Here is a 19,319-nt window from a genome sequence, read left to right as displayed (position 1 = left end):
ATACTTCCTTTATTTATACATTGTCTTCACAGTGACTCTTTCAGTGTCCACATAATATGAAGGATCTTCCTAAAGTTTGTGGGGCTAGTGCTGTGGCATAGCATGCCAAGCCTTGACCTGTAGCACCAGCATCCCATTTGGGCATAGTTTCATGTCCTGGCTGCTCCATCCAGCATCCTGTTTGTATCCTGGGAAAGCAGCAGAGGATAGCCCTAACCCTTGGGACCTGGAAGAAACTCCTGGCTCCTGTTTTCGACCAGCTCAGTTTCTTCTGTTACAGCAATTTGTTGAGTGAACCAGAAGAGGAAGATTTCTCTGTGTCTATCCATTTCTCTGTAACTCTTTCAACTAAGAATAAAATAAATTAAAAAAAAATTTCATATAAAATATATAGTGAAAAACCTGTATGCAAAGATTTCAGAAATTTTTTTGCACAGAATAAACTTACTTTTGATTTTCATTTTCTCACCAAAAAAAAGAAAAAAAAATGTAAAGCATTAAGTTTATAATCAGTTGGATAAGATTTCCATGTAAGAAATTACTAAGGTATTTAAATATGTATTAAGTCTAGTTTATACAATGTTGAGATGAAACAGAAAGCAAAATTTGTTTAGTTTATAAGCAAGAATCTATCATCAGTGGCTTTTATTTTTAAAGATTTATTAATTTTTTATTGGAAAGGAAGATTTACAGAGAAGGAAATATAAATATCTTCCATCCTCTGGTTCATTCCCGAAGTGGCCGCAGTGGCTGGAGCTGAGCCAATCTGAAGGCAGGATGCCAGGAGCCTCTTCTGGGTCTCCCACACAGGTGCAGGGTCCCAAGACTTTGGGCTGTCCTCAACTGCTTTCCCAGGCCACAAGCAGGGAGCTTGGTGGGAAGTGGAGCAGCCAGGGTAGGAACTGGTACCAATATGGGATCCTAGTGCATGCAAGGCGAGAACATTAGCCACTAGGATATTACTCCAGACTCCCAGTTTTACACTCTTGCATCTATATGATATTTTTAAGGGATAAGTAATAATTTTGGTTATGTTCACATCTTAGAAAGAACTGATTTTTTTTACAGCAACATCAAATAGGTAATTTAGAAAAAAAACATGGTTAGAGGTTTTGAGATTAAAGAAACCATAGACTCTAAAGAAAATGTTAAAACTGACTTTGTATTTGGTCATAGTTTCAAAGGAATACGTTTTTAAGACCTCATGATTTTCTGGGGTTGGAATTGTGCTGCAATAGAGTGAGTGGTCACCTGGGATGTAGGCACTCGAATGAATGGATTCAAGTTCTTTCCACTCTGCTTCTGATCCAGTTCCCTGCTGAAGCACCCAAGAAAGCAGCAGCAGATGGCCAGGGTCCTTGGGCCCTGCCCTTACATCAGAGACCCGGCTCGAGCCCTGGCAGCCATCTGGAGAGTGAACCAGTGGATGGAAGATTTCTCTCTCTCATACTGACTCTGCGTTTCAAATAAATAAAATAGATTTTTAAAGTTAATTTAAAATTGAAGACTTTTTTCATTTAATCTGCAGTTAATTATAAAAGTAATTAAAACAGTTCCCCTGGCATACTAATTGACATTGGCTATAATTTTATTTCAGCAGAGGGTAGAGAAAATTAAGCTAAAATGATTTTTTAAAGGACTTTGTTTGAAAGGCAGAATGATAGAAAGGGAGAAAAAGATGCTGTCCGTCTGCTAGTTCAGTGGCCAGTGAGCATGATGGCCAGCACTGGGCCAGGCGGAAGCTCTGAATCTGGAACTCCATCCGGGTGTTCCATATGAGCGACGGGTCCAGCCACTTAGATCACCCTCTGCTGCTTTCCCCAGGGCATCAGCAGGAGCTGGATTGGAAGTGGAGCAGTGGGACATGAGCCAGTACCCATTTGGAGCGATCTGCTACGCCACAATATTTCATCCCTCTTACACCTATGTGTCCATAAAACAGCCAACATATTAAAGGAACAGAGATGTACTGTCAAAAAACAAAGAGTTTTAAGACTCAGTTACTCCCAGTTATAGGTTGCCTTTCACCTAGGAGGTGTTATCCCACTGAGAAAATAGCAGCCAGTGGCTGGCAGGCATTCTGGACCTATAGGTAATGCCAAATTTGTGCCAGCATAGTTGCCTATTCTCTCTCTTATTTTTAAGATATGAGGGGGAGACAGGGAATTACAGGCCAAGACATGCCACCCCAGCTCCCAGATTTCCCGGGCAAGGAAGCTTTTGAATGTGTAAGAGTGAGAGTGGCTGAGGACAAGCTTGACAGGGAAAGAATGGCTTCTGGGGGGCTTCTGTACTCACAGGAGGTTGAGGGGGCTGAGATAGTGATTTGCAGGAAGGAAACTGGAGGGTGTGTCTGGGTCAGCCAAAGCTACCCTGTCAGCACATGCAAAAGTCAGGGAGCATGCTTGGTTCGGCTAGGTCATAGTGCCTGTCCACGAGTGTCAGGGCAGAGACTTGGCTGTGTCATGCTGGGCTGCAGCACCCACCAGAATGTGAAAGAACCAGATATGGGGACAGATTCTGTAGGGGACTTGTGGGCTCACCTCTCTGGGACTGTAGCACTCGCTGGTTTGCACAGAGAGCTGGGGTTGGTGACAAGCTGAACCAGGCTGGACTGCAGAATTCATCTAACAGGAACTTTGCTGATACTTGGTGGGAACTGGAGCTGGGAGGAGGCCAGGTGAAGCCATACTGGGGCACTCACTGGCATATACAAAGGCTGGGGCTGACAGCAGACCATGCAAAGCAGAGCTGCAGCTTCACTGACAGCCGTGAGATATGGGACTGGGAGTGAAACTGTGGACATTCCCTTGCTGAGCTGCAGCTCTCACTGGTGAGCATGAGAGCCAGGGCTGGGGTCAGGCCAAGCTGGACAAAGTGGTAGCACCCATTGACGTATATGTGGGGCAGGTCTGGGGTGGATTGGGTTAAGCTTTACTGCAGCATCTATGGATGTGCACGAGAGCCAGATGGGATGTAGGATGGACTTGGCTACGTAGTGACATAAGCCAGCACAGGCACAAACCAGGGCTGGGGGAAGGCCTGGTGGAGGTTATCAAGGGTTGTTGATATGCTTGAGGACCAGGCCTGTGTATGAGAGATGGGACTGGGGACAGAACTGACCAGACAGCTGTGTCCCTAGTGTGTGCATTAGCTGGTACAGGTAGCAGACTGAACCTGTCACTGCACTGGCTGGTGCACACAGGAGTCAAGCCTGAGGTCACCCCAAGGAGACCACTGGATTCAAATCTCGGCCATGGGGAAAATCACAGCATACCTGGTCCAGCCTTGGAGTGCCTAGAGTTGAAACTGGTCCTCAGTTGCTGATGCCTATGCAGTGAACAGCATGCCCAGAAGCACACGGGGACATGACAGCCTGCTTGTCTAGGCCAGCAGAGGATGCCAACTGCCTCGTTGGAGGATGGAAAGCAGAACAGGATGGACAACTCTTCTGGCCAAGCTTTGCAGTATGTGCCTGGGTCTGTAGATGCGCGCTGGACTTGTTCAACCAGCAGAACCTTCAAGGAATTTTTTTCAACCCTGATGCAGTGAATCCGACATGTCGTCTCAGAACTAACAAGACCACTTGGGTAGCACCCTTGGAACATTCTTTCCCCATATTGGAGTTTCTAAGGTGTCATCAAGTGACTTTCCCATTCCCGGTGCTGTTGTAGTTTGACAGCAAGGGGTGGTCCCCTTCACTTCCCCCAGGCAGACAAGAAGAATAAAAAGAACTGAAACATGTGTTCCGCCCACCTTCCTCCATGCCTGACCCTCCCCACCTTAATCAGAGGTCCACATGGGCATGCATCTCTCTCAACTGTAAAAAATATTAAAAAGAAAATAAAAATTAAAAATAGTAAAAATAAAATTCAGTTACTTCCCCTTATTTGTTTGACCATGCAATCCTTTATTTTTAAGATCTTTATCTGGTTTTTGGGTTTAGTTTTGCATCAGCAGACTTTGAGAAATGCTGGTATAAGTGTTACTCTGTGAGAAGAGGCTAAAGGGAAGAGAAATATCAAAAGAGAAGTTATTTTATATGAAGACACGATTCTGACAGAATGTTAGAAGAAGAATTGAAATTTTGCATAAATCTGTGCAGGAGCTGCTTGTCCTTGCAGCTGATAAAACTCTCGCGGGGGGAGCTTTTCAGTTGGAGGGCTGTCACCAGCCTTTCGGAAGGGGAGAAGGTCGTTTGAAGACATGGCTAAGCTTGTGGGCTGAGGTCCATTGGGTTCTCAAAGGGAATACTAGTTTTATTTTTTGTAAAGTTATCATACTTGTTTTTTTCATGGTTACAGGTAGCTTTTGCTGTTGAATATTGAAAAACAGTCTTAAGATGATGGCTTGTGAGCAGCTGCCATTTCTTGTTTAGTGCAGTTGCTTTTACCGCAACTTCTGAACAGGGTACTTCTTTTCAAATTGGATATAACTTAGCTTTGAGAGACATGACTGTGGGCTAAAGTTAACATTGTCTTAAAATCTTCAGAGTGACCATAGGAATCCTGTTCAGATCGAAAACACTGACTGCAGTTTCATTCTTTTACAGGTATGATTTTTAATGAACGTGATCAGGAGTTGAGAGACTTGGGCTACCAAAAACATGCCTTTAACATGCTGATTAGTAACCGCTTGGGCTACCATAGAGACGTGCCGGATACAAGGAATGCAGCGTATGTTACTAGTTTCTGCTAATATGTTTTTAAAATAGCACAGTGCTTTTAATGCCAGCTTAAGGAGCTCTGAGGGTGGTATGTATATTTTGTCATTAACATCATTACTCAGCTTACTAGAAAATCTGAGACTGATTTCCACATGTATCGTACTTGAAGCCTTGTGGTCTGAGATTGTACCAGCAAAATTATAGCATGTGCTACTATGTCTGTTGAAATTCTATGTTGATATAGGAAAGAGAAGAGAAATACTAATTAAGTAAGAGTCGGTAAATTTACTTTAAATCTTTTATAGGACAAATGGAAAAAAGGCATTATAGTCAGCGCAGGGCATTGCTCATAAAGTCAGTTTGGTCTTTTACTCCTTCGAAGGCTTTTCGTTAGTGGGGTCTGTCAGCCCTCCCATAGACAGATGCTGGCTGAGCATCTTCTGTTTGGTGTAGATGGTGTGAAGCCCAGAACATGAACAGAACAAAACAGTGCAGCAAGAGGGGCAGATAGGCAAACAGATGGTAGTGTTGGAGCGTGAAGAAGCCGAGTGAGAGCCGACACGAGTGCCAGGAGGACACCACAAGAGGTGAGGACGCGTGATGCGAAGGCGGCCTTTCCCTGTGCAGGGAATAGCACACGGGAAGTTCTGACACATGGAGCCCTGTGGTTTGAGACTGAACGGTAGTTCACCTTGGCTACAGTAAGACTAGCAAGAGGCTGGAGATGGGCCAGGCTTTGTGTGCCATGTGAAAGAATCTGTTGTTGTTGCTATAGCTACCTAACTTTTTTTAAAATCAACTAGTTGCTTCTGTGAAATCTGTGTACATGTATGTATTATAATTTACTCAAATATTTTGTATTACAAGGGAAAAATTGAATTTTCAAATAGGAAATTTTATGTTTCTGTTTCCTTTGGAAGCTCATTGCTGGACATGAGTTTATGAGGGTTGCATTTAATACTTGCTGCAGTTTCAGCGAAAATAACATACTACTTTGCAACATCTCTATCAAAAATTTAAAAGAACCATATTTTAATTGTCTTAAAAATAAGCAAGTTACAATCAGGAGGGAAAAATCGTTAGCAAACCAGAAAACATCCGAAGAACAAACCACACTGTTTTAAAAATAATTTTGAACACTTGTTGCTGTGATGTAAGGAAGCAGCTGGACGAAGGGACAGCATATGCTATTGAAAAACCACCTTGGGTTTTAAGCTTTTTGAGGTTCAAGCATTTTCTCATCATTACAGATGCAGAGAAAAGTCCTACCCAGCCGACCTGCCTGTCGCCAGTGTCGTTATTTGTTTTTACAATGAAGCATTCTCTGCCTTGCTCCGCACTGTGCACAGCGTCCTGGACCGCACACCAGCTCACCTTCTCCACGAGGTCATCCTTGTTGATGATGACAGCGACTTTGGTGAGGAGCACTGTTCCTGATAGCACTGCATGCACGGTGTCATTGTCAAACACCAGCACAACTGACCACTCAGAGGCATAGTGAGCCTGCATCCTACCTGTGTAATTGCAACTGAGCCGGCTTCAGATAAATGCCTGCCCATTTATTATCGCAGAGTATTAAAGATTTACTTGTTTAGGGCTGGTGTGGTGGCTCAACAAGCTAATCCTCTGCCTGCAAGTGCCGGCATCTCATATGGGCGCTGGTTTATGTCCTGGCTGCTCCACTTCTGATTTAGTTCTCTGCTTGTGGCCTGAAGTCAGGAGCCAGAAGTTTCTTCTGGGTCCTCCACACAGATGCAGGGTCCCAAGGCTTTTGGCTGTCCTCCACTGCTTTTCCAGGCCATAAGCAGGGAGTTGGAAGGGAAATGGAGCAGCCAGGATATGAACAGGGGCCCGTATGAGATACGGTGCATGCAAGACAAGGACTTTAGCCGCTAGGCTACTGTGCCAAGCCCTGGTGTATTTTTTTTAAAGTCGTTTTTTTTTTTTTGAAGTAATGATAGATTCAGAGAAAACTGCAAAGAGATTGGCTTTGTACCTTTCGTCCAGACCTTCATTGGTTGTAGCCTACAAATTATAGTACAGTAGAGAACCAGGAATGAAATCCATGTCTGTGCATAACGCTGTGTGATTTTATCTCATGTGGATCCCTGGAGCCACCATTGCAAACAGAGTTTAGAACACTCCACCCCGGGGCTTCTCCTCGTGCTGCCTTTGTGTCCCTGCTGCACCCTCACCCATCTGCACAGCCGTTCGTCTCTGGGCTTTTGTTTCCATCTCTGTGAGTTTTTCTTAAGAATGTTACATGAATGGAATCAGTCATTTTGAGATAGGGTGTTTCCTCTCAGTGTGTGCCTTGGACTCGGTTTATCTGGTCAGTGTGTTCTACCAACTGTCTAGACAGAAGCAGATGCATGCTGGGAACTCTTCTTCATCTCTGAATGCCTGTATATTATGACTCATTACATATTCATGCACCTTTCTTTAATTCAACAGACTTGCCGTGAATGGCTTTCATGACATAAGAAGGCTTTTTATGTACTGTGTGAATTCAGCTTCTAGCACCCTTGCAAGATAGGTAGGAACCCTATTTTATTAAGGATGAAATACAAAAATTAACTAATTTGCTTAAGATCCCGTAGTTATTAGCTAGTAGAGTTGAGATTATACCTCTGCTCTACTTGCCTTTGCTGTATTATTATGGCAGATTGCAGAAGTGCCACGAGGAACCTTATAGGTCAATGACATTTCTTCATGCACTCAGGTGCCTCTTATATCAGTAATAGGATTGGTGTATTATTATGATTACACATACAAGGTAAGGAAATGCACACTAGCACTGGTGGAAGCAAAATCCTTAAACCCGAGTAAATATCAAAACTTTATGGGAGAAAATTTGAAAAGATTAAATAGAAGGTAGAACTTCCTTTCAATAATGAGTGACTTAAAAAATAAATCTAAAGTAGAAGATTGGTAAAAGTAATGAAGATTTATATTAGACTCAAATAATATCCAGAATTTATTGATTTTTCTTAGGCAGAGATAGAGTGAACGGAGAGAGTGCTCACAGTGTCTGACTCATTCCTCAGATTGCTAAAGTGGCCAGAGAGCTGGAGGCGGGCACTGGCTGCATGCTGTCCGAGGGCTCCTTCGTGGTCACCTCCAGTCACAGTGGCAGCAAGCTGTCGTCTGCAGCAGCAGCTGGGGTTGAACCCAGCGCGCTGACGCGTGATGTGGGAGCTGCTGCACTTGCTGTCTGCATCGCCAGGCCAAGGGCCTGCACTGTTTTGTTTTTTGTTTGTTTGTTTGTTTTGTTATTAATCAGGCTATATTCTGATTTTCATAGGGTGATGATTTTATTAAAAAGGAGAAATTCACAATGATTTATGGTGGTTTCTATACTGATTATGGAAAGAAGTAATCGTATCTTATCTGAATCTTAGAAGTTATGAAGTACAGTGCCTTTGGGAAAAGGTGTAAATTGATGTAAGGTGATATTTACTACTGCTGTTATGTAATTCTTGGTAGGGGAAACAAAAGTTGTCTCTTATTAACTCCTCTGTAAAGGTCTAAGACATAATTATTTGGAAACAAAAGCTGCATCTTTTTTTGTTTCACAAGTGAGTTCTATGCTGTCAGCTGAACATTTGTGTTTCAGACATCGTTATGTAAAATATTTTGATGGAAATTGTATGAAATTGCAGAACAGGTTTGTAAATATGATAAATACTTCTTTGGTCTGATATTCCAAATCTTGCTCTTAATATTTCCCTTTTTCTTCCGATAGGACAAGCTACAGTATTCTTTTAAATTAGAGCAGAAGACTCTATAATATGTGCTTGATAATTTGTTGTGCATTTTAGCAAATAGCAGATAGAAGTTCAGAACAGCTATCAGATGTCTTTACGTATGTTTCAGAATGAATGATTGAAAGCATCTTTATTTTCAGATGATTTGAAAGGAGAACTAGATGAATATGTCCAAAAACATCTCCCTGGAAAAATTAAAGTAATAAGAAATACAAAGCGTGAGGGGTTGATCCGGGGAAGAATGATCGGAGCAGCCCATGCCACAGGTATGCCTCCCGCAGGCTCTGTTCTGTGGGTGTGGGATACCAGGGGCCCAGGAGCAGCCCATGCCACAGGTACGCCTCCCGCAGGCTCTGTTCTGTGGGTGTGGGATGCCAAGGACCCAGGCACTTTCCTGATCCTATAGCAGTTTGTGAAAAGTAGTTCTTCCAACCAGCATTGCCAGGAGAGAAAGGGCTTGTCCAGGTCAGGAAAGACTTATTCATAGCTCTAGCTCCACTGCCCGCACTTAGAGCTTAGACAACAAGGAGGTGAATTCTGTTCCCCCTAGTGATCAATGTTCATAGTGGTACTTGATGTTAATTACTACTGCTCAAATAGGTTTTATATCCTGTTCACTTACATAAGCTGAAAATGTATCTGAACATGGGATGAGTGTTTGTGTGGCTGTGAGGTCGCCATCCGGGGGGAATCCTCCGCAGAACTCTCTCCTGCTCAGCCACAGTGTGGAGGCAGCAGGCCATGGCTCAGGGACTTGAGTCAGCACCGGTGTGGGTTCCAGCCTCCTGCCTCTGGCCTGGCCTGGCCCTTGCTGTTGTAGGTGTTTGAAAACAAATTCTCAAAAAGCTAAGTGAATGTTTATATGTTTAATACAAAAGTTAAAATATATGTACATGAAGTGTTTGATTTAAATTGTGTTCATTTTTAGCGTGGCATGTATACGGCTGGAGGTATGTGTCATGATTTTGGTTGATAAATGGACATAGGGTTGACTTACCTAACTGTGAAAGATACTTTTTCCATTTTATCTAATTTGAAAGGCAGAATTACAGAAAAAATGGAGAGACAGGGAGAGAAGGATCTAGAGATCTTTTGTTCACTGGGTCACACCTCAGAAGTCCACAGTAGCCAGGGAAGGGCCAGCACTGGGCCAGGCTGAAGCCAGGATGGCAGGGACCCAAAAACCTGGGGCCGTCTTCTGCTTTTCCCAGACTGTTGGTAGGGAGCTGGGTTGGAACTAAAGCGAACGGAGCAGGAGCAGGCACTGTATGGAATGGTCATGTCACAGGAAGCAGCTTTATATGCTTCGCCACAACAAATCAGAAATGCATCTACGGAAAGGATAGTCTCATTGATCCTATTATTACCTCTCAGATTTATATTCCCATTTTCATTTATAATTTTAAAAATTTGAGGGGCCAAAGCCTTGGGACCCTGCAGCCTCGTGGGAGAGTCTGCGAAGGCTCATACTTCTTGGCTTTGGGTCGGGTCGGCTCAGCTCTGCCATTACTACATTTAGGAAGTGAACCAGCAGATGGAAGATCTTCTCTCTGTCCTTTTCCTTTCCAATAAAAATAAATAAAACTAAAAAAAATCCTTTTCAAAGAAGTTTAATAAAGCTAAAATTAATGTGATAAAAATGTTGGGCATATGGTTTAATAGGTCGTGTGTGAATATGACAAATAAATAAGCAAAACCCCACGGATGTCATTTGAGAATTACTGACCTTGGCAGTGATCTCACGTGGGGGTGACTGACTCCTGTTGCAAGGTGCTCTGTAGTGCTGTCTACTGCCCCTCTGAGTTCAGCGAGAACTTCACTTGTAGAATCCTTTGTCTTAAACCCAAAGTGATCCCGAGCAGTTGACAAAAATAAATGAGTTAGCTCCTCATGCGCAGTTGGTAGTCATGTACAAATTGATTCTAAGACTTCAATTATGTTATTTTTTCTAGATTTGTAGTCAAGTAAAGAGAGTGAATCGGCCAGTTGAGTTATTGAAGGCAAGATGAAAAAAAAAAACCGTTGGGCATTTTACAAGTATTACTATTTGAAGCATTGGAGTGTTACAAATGTATGCTTACCTGTTTTCTTCTTCAAATAACATAGTGTTTTTTAATGAAATGTTCAGATTCTTCAGAAATGGTTTAGGGCCTCAGGAGCTAACAGTTTGGAGAAGCCATTGATTCAGGCAAGTCATTGTGACTGGGTCATTGTGACAATCTTGATTTTAGTTAACCTCTTTTTAATTAAAGAAATCAAGACTTCTTGAATTGAGAAAGCCATGAAGGCTTTTTTGTAAGGTGGCCTTAATGGACCTCAGGAGTGTGCCTGCTGCATTACGTGGCAGTCCTTTATGGCCCCCTGCTTGTGAGCCCTGGGCTGCTAGTGACCCATCCACTGCTGACACGGAAAGTCTGCTTGTCTGAGGTGTTTCTTGTATTAGGAGTTGAAACTGGGTACATCTGGTCGTTGAAGTTGTTCTCGGTGTAACACGTGTTTGCTCATTTTCTGATGACCTGTATTGACGTTGATATAAATCCTGGACACTGTCAGGCCCCAGTCTCCGGTCTCCTCCTTTTATCTTAAAGTTTCTTCACACATCAGCTGGTTAGTGAGTTAACCTAACCTTGTCATCTCATGTGTTCATTGATCTCCTCTGTAAAGAAGTTTATTCGAAAGGCAGAGTTAAGGGGAAGTCTTCCATCTGCCGGTTCACTCGGCAGTGGCTGCGACAGCCAGGGCTAGACTAGGTGAAGGCCAGGAGCCCCGAATTCCACCTCTCTCCTGCCTGAGTGGCAGGGGTTCAAGTACTTGAGTCATCTGCTGCTGCCTTACCAGGTACATGAGCAAGAAGCAGAGCAGCTGGGATTCCAGCCAGTTTTCTGATATGGGATGCCAGGTTTTGGAAGCAGTGGTTTAACCCATCGTGCCATAACGTAACTGCCGTGGAAGTAACATCTGGATTTTTGATCTCATCTTCATGGTTTCTTTTTTTGTTTGTCTTGTTTGTTTTCAGGAGCCCCAGGCCCTGAGTTAACTATCACTGGCTGAATGAAGCCCAGTTTTCCATTGTCAAATTTAACCCAACAATGCGTCACTGACCAATCAAATGAGGGCCATGAGTCTTGGGGGCCAACCAGAGTTGTGCCCAGGAGCTGAAAATATACCTGTCAATTCTGTCTTCAGTCTAAGAATCGTTATCCCTAACTTCTCAGGCAGCCCAGCATTTATGCCCAGCTCCTTACTTTATATGTTGCAGTAAGCACCAACCTCACCTCACCGCCCTGATGTCAGTGATTGTCCTGTTCCTAAGACTAGTGGATGCAGATATATATTTGGAAAAAAAGTTCTTTTAAAGATTTTATTTTGATTGGAAATGCAGATTTACAGAGAGAAAGATCTTCCATCTGCTGCTTCACTTCCCAAATAGCCACAATGATGCTCTGATTCTGTTTCCTAGGGGGTTGGGGAAGTATATTCTAAAGATACACTGGATTTCTAAATAACTAATAACAGTATCTATACACAGCTGTGCCAAAACAGCTTGAAATCATTCAACAGCCAGTCCTCTGAAAAGCAGATGAGTGTTGCAAGGCTTTGGATGTTTCTACTAAAGAGTATCTCAAGTGTTCTGCGTATTATGTGTGCTGCTTCATTATAGCTGCTGCAGGCTGACTGTCAGACTTACTGTGTGTAGGGTTGGCCCTGAAGGAATGGTTTGTGGATCAGGGCTGGAAGGCTGGCGGTCTGTCTCCTGCCATGTCAGGTGTGCTGCCCAGGGTGCGTGCTGAGTCGCTCTACTGAGCCGCCAATGCTTGCCTCCTCAGGAGAAGTCCTTGTGTTCCTGGACAGCCACTGCGAAGTCAATGTGATGTGGCTGCAGCCCTTGCTGGCGGTTATCCGTGAGGACCGGCACACCGTGGTGTGCCCCGTCATCGACATCATCAGTGCCGACACACTGGCCTACAGCTCGTCCCCTGTCGTGCGTGGAGGGTTCAACTGGGGCCTGCACTTCAAGTGGGATCTCGTTCCGCTTTCCGAGCAGGGAGGAGCAGAGGGCGCCACTGCACCTATTAAGTAAGATTTCTCTTTAATGTTTGAAAAGCTCCCACCTGTGCTTCCTTAAAAAGAACTACGTGGAAGAGCCTTTCCCTCCTAAGGAGCACGAGTGTTAACTTCATCTGTCCATCAGAAAGTTTGAGTCTTTACTGGATTTTTGTGTGTCTGCCGAATCCTAAGGAAGTGTGTGGATATGAGTTTGTGCCCTCAAGGACTTACAGTCTTGTCATAAAGACAAGTGAGCTCATCCATGCGCTGAGGTAGCTGCAGACTGGCAGTCTGCGGGAGCACCTTGTGTGCTGTGTCTGTGTGCCACCGTCTGTGGCAGCGGGCACCTGTGCACTCTCACTTGACCATCCCGTATCTGAAACGCTAGGGGCCAGAGTGTTTTGAACTTGGGATTTCTGTTTCTCAGATTTTTGAAATAGAAACTCAAGACAAAACACTAAATCCATTTTTGCTTCCTGTGCATATTGTACACACGACTTAGCAGTGACTTTATGTAATATCTTTAGTGTGCGTGCCTTTTGACTGTAACTCATCACATGCCATCATGTGTGGCATTTTTCACGGAGAGCATTATATTGATTCTCTTGGATTTTCAGATTAGAGATGCCCAGCTTGTAGTGTGAACAGTGCTGTGAGGGATGCTAATACAAGACTCTTCTTCAACTGGGGTTAGAGGAATGGATTCCATTCTTACCAAGACGTAGTTTGTTTCTGTTTTATTTTTTAAAGTTCTTGAATCTACTTTTTAAAAACCTAAAGAACATGCATCAAGAGTGTGTGTGTGAGCAAGCATTAAGTATATGTACAAGGTATACATTATGTGCAAGCACACACAATGTGATAAAGGATTTACAGTGTGAGCACCAGTGTAAGTTCTGCCCTTGTCACAGAAACCCCGTGAGCTTCTGTTCCTGGCCCAGCCCTGACATTGTCCTCACTCCTCTGGATGGCTCTGGCGCCTGCTGCGCCTGAGTCTGTAAACTCAGCATTTTGTGCTACTGATTTTAAAGATTCTGTGTGCCTCTGAACCCATGTGGGAGATCCAGAAGAAGCTTCTGGCTCCTGTCTTTGGATTGGCTCAGCTCTGACCATGGCAGGCATTTGGGGAGTGAACCAGTGGATGGAGGATCTTTTGGTCTCTTCTGTAAATCTGCTTTTCCAATAAAAATAAAACTAATCTTAGAAAATTTAGAGTATAATATAATATGATCCCCTACCTCTTCTTTCTCTCCAGAGACAATTCTTTTAAAAAGACTTATTTATTTTCTTTGAAAGGCTGAATTAGAGATTGGAAGAGAGAGAATCTTCATCTACTGGTTCACTCCCCAAATGGCTATAAGGACCAGGTTGGCCAAACCGAAGCTAGAAGCTAGGAACTCCGGTCCTGGTCTCCCATGTGGATCACAGGGCCCAAAAAGGTCAGGTCATGTTCTGCTCTTCTCCCATGCGCTTTAGCAAGATCTTGGATTGGAACTGGAGCAAGCACAGCTCAGATTGATGCTCATAGGTGGCAGCTTAACACAGGTGCTATGACCCAGCCTGGCATAGCCTGCCTGCTGTCCCAGCTGTCACTGGCGGGTGTTCCAGCCTAGCCCAACTCGGCATGACCCACACCCTGTCCTGGCTCTTGTGATCCCCAGTGGGAGCTGCAGCCTGGTAAGGAAGTTTCCCAAGTTCTGCAGTCAGCCGTGGCTGGGGCATGGAACCCTCTTCTGAGCACCAGTGAGGGCACATAGCAGCTGGCAGCCTGGGCGGAGGGATTCTGTCTAAAGTTTTGAAGGAGTTGCAGGGGTTCCCGTGGTTGAAATGGAGTAGCTAAGATGGAAGCAGTGCCAACTTCAAGTCTAGCAGAAACAGAAGCAGGCCCTCTGTGTTGGCAAAGGGGCATCGTGTCCTGGTGGTATCAGCCTGAAGTCTGGCAGGGGGCGTGGGGCCCTGGGACCTCAGCCCCGGGTTTCTGTGCAAGGTCTTAGCCCCCAAGTACCTTGTACTTTCCCAAGCCGATCATTCCTGTTGGGGTTGTGCTGGTGGGGCTTGGGGAAGGCTGAGCAGGGCAGTCTCGTGAACACCTCTGCTCTGCTGCTGAGGCTCAGCCAAAGCCCACAGCTCACACTCTCCCTGGGTGCCTCTGCTGAGGTGGACTCATGGCCTGTGGCCACTGCAGGTCACCACAGCTGATGCCTGGCTAGGGGAGAAGGCCAGCTCCCTGGGTCCTCTGCCCTCTGCGTGGCCTTGGAGCAGGCGCAGAGGCTCCCTCTGCAAGCATCAAGCTAGTGACGGGGCTGTACTACCTGCCTGGTGTTCCATCTTGGCCTGCTGCTGAGGTTCAAGGCCGCCTGGGCTCTCCTCCAGTCCTTCCGCCCTGAGGCCGAGTCTTACACTTGGCTGTCTGCTCCGGCTTATGGGAGGAGCCATAAAGGCAATGCCCTGGCTCTGCAAGCTGACACTAGACTGGGTCACACTGACTCTTGGAACTATAGGGCCCTGAGTTGTTCCTGGTGCATGGCAGGCCCATCTGAGACAGGCAGTGATGCAGGCTGAAATCCCGGTTCATTCTACTCATGAGCAGGCTTGTGCTGGTAGCAGCGATGATCTACATGCTCTTTCTACTAGGGGGCTGGCTTGGGGAAAGGGGCATGTAGTCTCTGGTGCTGGGTACCATGGCAGGACGGGGCCTGGGTGCCGGGGCAGGACGGGGCCTGGGTACCATGGCAGGATGGGGCCTGGGTACCGGGGCAAGGTGGGGCCTGGGTGCCGGGGCAGGACAGGGCCTGGGTGCCGAGGCAGGACAGGGCCCAGGCTCCAGGCAGAGCTCTGAGTGCTTTGCTTTCCGACTCCCTTCCTGCTCACCAGCAGCCCAAGGTGGCGGGATTGCTGGAGGCAGTCACTTGAGCTCTTGCAGGCTGTGGGTGTTTGCACAGGTGCATGGGGACCCGACACTGGGCTTCATGAAGTAAGTGTGGCACTAGGGTTCAAGCCTGAGGTCTGGACCTCATCCCTATCCCACAAGCAGACAAAGTCTGGCTGCACGGCTCGGAGCCCAGGAGGGACAGTGCGGTTCACTCCTTCCTGTTTATTCATTGTTTTCTTATGCTTCTAGAACCAGGTGCTCTGGTCTCTGCCCAGCTTCCTCAGCCCTCAGGAAGGGGGCTTGGCACCTGACCTGCTGTTGAGTTGGTGTCTCTGAAGGAGCCGCTCCCTGGAGGGCTGCCCCGCCCTCTAGGATCTTCCTTTAGGGTCACTCTATTCCAGCTGTCCTGGCGAGCTTGCTCTCATTCTGACTGCTGAACACTGCTGGGGGTTTTCTTTAGCTGGGCCTTCTAGTGAGTGCTCCTCTGTTGCCCTGGCAGCGCTCGCAGGGCACCACACTGCTGAGTGCTCCTCTGTTGCCCTGGCAGCGCTCGCAGGGCACCACGCTGCTGAGTGCTCCTCTGTTGCCCTGGCAGTGCTCGCAGGGCACCACGCTGCTGAGGATTACTTTACTCAGTCTGCAGCAGGAGCTGCGGGTGCTTCAGCATCCACGCCTCAGTCAGGAACTGTCTAGCTTCTGTCAGTGAAGAAGACAGCATCACTCTTTTCTTTCTTGCAAGATAAATTTGGATTTTCTTTCTTTTTTTTTTGAGATTTATTTTATTTGAAAGTCAGATACACAGAGAGGAGGAGAGACAGAGAGGAAGATCTTCTATCCGTTCTGCTGATTCACTCCCCAAGTGAGCGCAATGGCCGGAGCTGCGCTGAGCCAAAGCCAGAAGCCCAAAGCCTTTTACGGGTCTGCCACGCGGGTGTAGGGTCCCAAGGTTTGGGCCGCCCTCGACTGCCTTCCCAGGCCTCAAGCAGGGAGCTGGATGGAAAGTGGGCTGCCGGGATTAGAACCAGCACCCATATGGGATCCTGGTGTATGCAAGGCAAGGACCTTAGCTGCTAGGCTACCACACTGGGCCCATAAACTTGGATTTTCATTAGCTGCTTGAATTTCTTTCTTTTCATCCCTCCTTCTTTCTTTCTTCCTCTCCTCTCTTTCCCCCCCTTTTTCCTCCCTTCCTCCCATTTTTCCTTCCTGGGAAATTACAAAGACACAGAATCTTTGATGCACTGCTTCACTCCTCAGATGGCTGCAGTGGCCGTAACTAGCCATGCCGAAGCCAGTAGCCCAGAACCCCACCTGAGTCTCCCGTGTGGGCGGCGGGAGCCCAAGCACCCAGGCCATCTCTTGACAGCTTTCTGGATCTGAAGCAGAGCTGATGAGACTCACACAGAACATGGCTTTCTAAATGGCAGCTGGATCCACTGTACCCAGTGCGTGTCCCCAGAATCCTTTTTATCCCCGTGACTCTGTTAGAATTCCGAGGGAATTACATAATTCATTTCAGGTTTCTAACAAACAGTTACAGTAAGAAAAGTAACCTTCATATGTCACAGTGAGCATGTCGATTTCAGCTGTGTGGCCCAGCTCATTCCATCATAGATAAAATATGTAACAGGTAATCTTGTTTTTTTAAGGTCCGAGACTATCCTGAATTGTCTTTAAGCAAAAATACTGGGTAAGGTGGCAGTGTAGGGCAGTGCAGTAACTGCGTCCTTTCCCAGGTCGCCCACGATGGCTGGAGGGTTATTCGCCATGGACAGACTCTACTTCAACGAGCTTGGACAGTACGACAGCGGCATGGACATCTGGGGAGGAGAAAACTTGGAAATATCATTTCGGGTAATTTTATTTTTTGGCATACCAGTTATTTTTATGTAATGGAGTATATATTCCTTATATATTTTCTGTGCTTACATATTTTCTATAAAGTGATTATCTTTGTTGACAAATTGTGCTTAATGAATGATACTTTACCGTAATCTGTGATGGATAATAGCTACTAAAAATGCAAAAGTATGTAAGACATATGTTTGTTTTATAATTTTTAAAGTTTGGTTGTAAAGAATGATTGATAATTAACTCAGGAAGTTTTACATATATGTTTAATCTCTTTCTTTGTTCTGTCAGTCTGTTAACTTTAATGGAACCACTAGATGTAGGTAGGTAGGATGAACACGTTTGCCTGTTTGCCTGCGACCATCGGTGCCCGTCTGTCCTGGCAGAGTCGGATCGCCTCCCTGTCAGGAGCGTGCTCAGCTTGATGCTGAGCTACGCCGTCACCCTATTGTGGCTGCACATTCGGGCACTTTTCAGTCTGAGGAAAAGAATTCACCTTTTATAAATTCCCCTTTCTTCAGTCTCTTCTCCAGTGTCTGAGGTTGAGGAGATGGCAGGATGGGTGGGGTCAGTGGGGACAAGGCAGAGGGGGGACACAGGAGAGCTGGCATCTCCTTTGCAAGCCGATGCCCCATTTCTGCCCCCATCACTTCCTTGCCCTGCTAACGGAATCCTCAGTGTCTCCATAATGTTTGTACATGTGCCATTACGTATATTTGCCAAGTGTGTTGAAAGGCATAGTAGATGACAGTGGTTAAGTCTTTCCTTTAGATAAGGTAATTGTGTCCCACAATAATAAGCTGGCTGGGGTCGGCATGTGGCCTGGTAGTTATGGTGCCCAGCTTGAGTCCTGGCTCTGCTGATGTATTCCCTGGGAAGCAGCAGGTGGAGTTGAAGTGGTTGGATCCCTGCCGCCCATGTGGACTGAGTTCCAGGCTCTGGCCCCAGCCCAGCCCTGTGCACTGGGGATGTTTGGGGAGTGGTGGAGGAGCGCTCTGCCCCCCACACCCCATGCTCTAATAAATAACAACTTAAAAAGTTTTTAAAAGCATAATAGATAATCCTTATATCTTCTGTCCTTATGCTTAAAACAAACCAAAAAAAACTATAACTGTGTAGTCAAGGGGAAAATTTAGATGAGAACGAGTCTGTAAGGTCTCAGCCAGGTGCTTGTGCATATTTGATAAAGAGTGCACACGTGGTTAGAAATGCCTGCGACACCGAGAACAGTCCCTAGGATCAGATCCTGTGATCTGTTCAAGTGAAAAAGCATGGGAGGTACAGGTTAGATATGAGGTAGTAAATAGTGCATTTGTTTAGAATTTGATTCCTTTATAATTATAAAACCAATTAACCAATTTTTTTTTACTAAAAATATATCTGGCTTCTATCTGAATGTTTATTTATACTAAGATAAAATATCTTGCAAAGTTTCATAAAGAGTGGTTTTCTGAGGTTCATACACTGACTTGGCGTCTGTTAACAGTGTGAGATGTCTGTTAATACGTGTTTTTTTTCTGGCCAGATCTGGATGTGTGGAGGTAGACTCTTCATCATCCCTTGCTCTAGAGTAGGACACATTTTCCGGAAAAGGCGACCCTATGGATCTCCTGAAGGCCAAGACACCATGACCCACAACTCTCTGAGGCTGGCCCACGTCTGGCTGGACGAGTACAAGGTGAGGTCTCGAGTGGAGCAGGGCCTGCAGGCCGTGGACTGCTTTGGTGGTGGTTTTGCTCATGCAACCTGAAGCCTCTGCGCTCTTGGGCCTTGGCCGGCTTGTGCTCCACTTGCACATCAGCTCTCCCTCGGTTTGTTTCTCCCTGTCAAGCAGTGTTTCACTCCTTTTAGCTTTCCAGCGGCTTCTCTAGGAGGCCGTGCAGCCAGGCAGAGCTCTGCTTTGCTTTCCTTCTTCCTCCTGCTGCCCTTGACTGCACTGTGTGCAAGCCCCACTGCACAGCCACAAGAGGATGTCCTTGTTCCTTTCTGCCTTGGGCAGCGCGCGGGCTGTCCTTTGTAATAGCTTTGAGGTGAGCTTCACAAATCAGTCTTGGAATGTGCCTGCTGACTGTGCAGCTAAGTTGCCATTTCTGGACATAGCAGACAAATGGGATCC

At 45.8% G+C, this 19,319-nt stretch overlaps 1 protein-coding gene across 5 annotated transcripts in view; it reads left to right on the top strand.

Moving 5' to 3' along the window:
- The window catches only part of GALNT11 (polypeptide N-acetylgalactosaminyltransferase 11), a 51,070-nt gene that overhangs the window by 23,330 nt on the left and 8,421 nt on the right, over positions 1–19,319 (top strand). For 2 of the 5 annotated variants that reach the window (XM_041002528.1, XM_041002525.1), the window contains exons 3-8: positions 4,553–4,676; positions 5,917–6,083; positions 8,574–8,768; positions 12,261–12,510; positions 17,089–17,206; positions 18,729–18,881. In XM_041002528.1, the coding sequence (XP_040858462.1) occupies positions 4,553–4,676; positions 5,917–6,083; positions 8,574–8,768; positions 12,261–12,510; positions 17,089–17,206; positions 18,729–18,881 (1,007 nt within the window). Of the gene's footprint in view, positions 1–4,552; positions 4,677–5,916; positions 6,084–8,573; positions 8,769–12,260; positions 12,511–17,088; positions 17,207–18,728; positions 18,882–19,319 lie in introns of those variants that run through there. The other 3 variants (XM_041002527.1, XM_041002526.1, XM_041002529.1) reach the window with 3 other exon arrangements.

This window comes from Ochotona curzoniae, unplaced genomic scaffold, assembly GCF_017591425.1.
Source record: "Ochotona curzoniae isolate NIBS_2020 unplaced genomic scaffold, NIBS_Ocur_1.0 scaffold_2476, whole genome shotgun sequence".
Taxonomy (NCBI): Eukaryota; Metazoa; Chordata; class Mammalia; order Lagomorpha; family Ochotonidae; genus Ochotona; species Ochotona curzoniae.
Note: the sequence above shows the minus strand (reverse complement) of the source record. Positions and strands in the feature narration are given on the sequence as shown.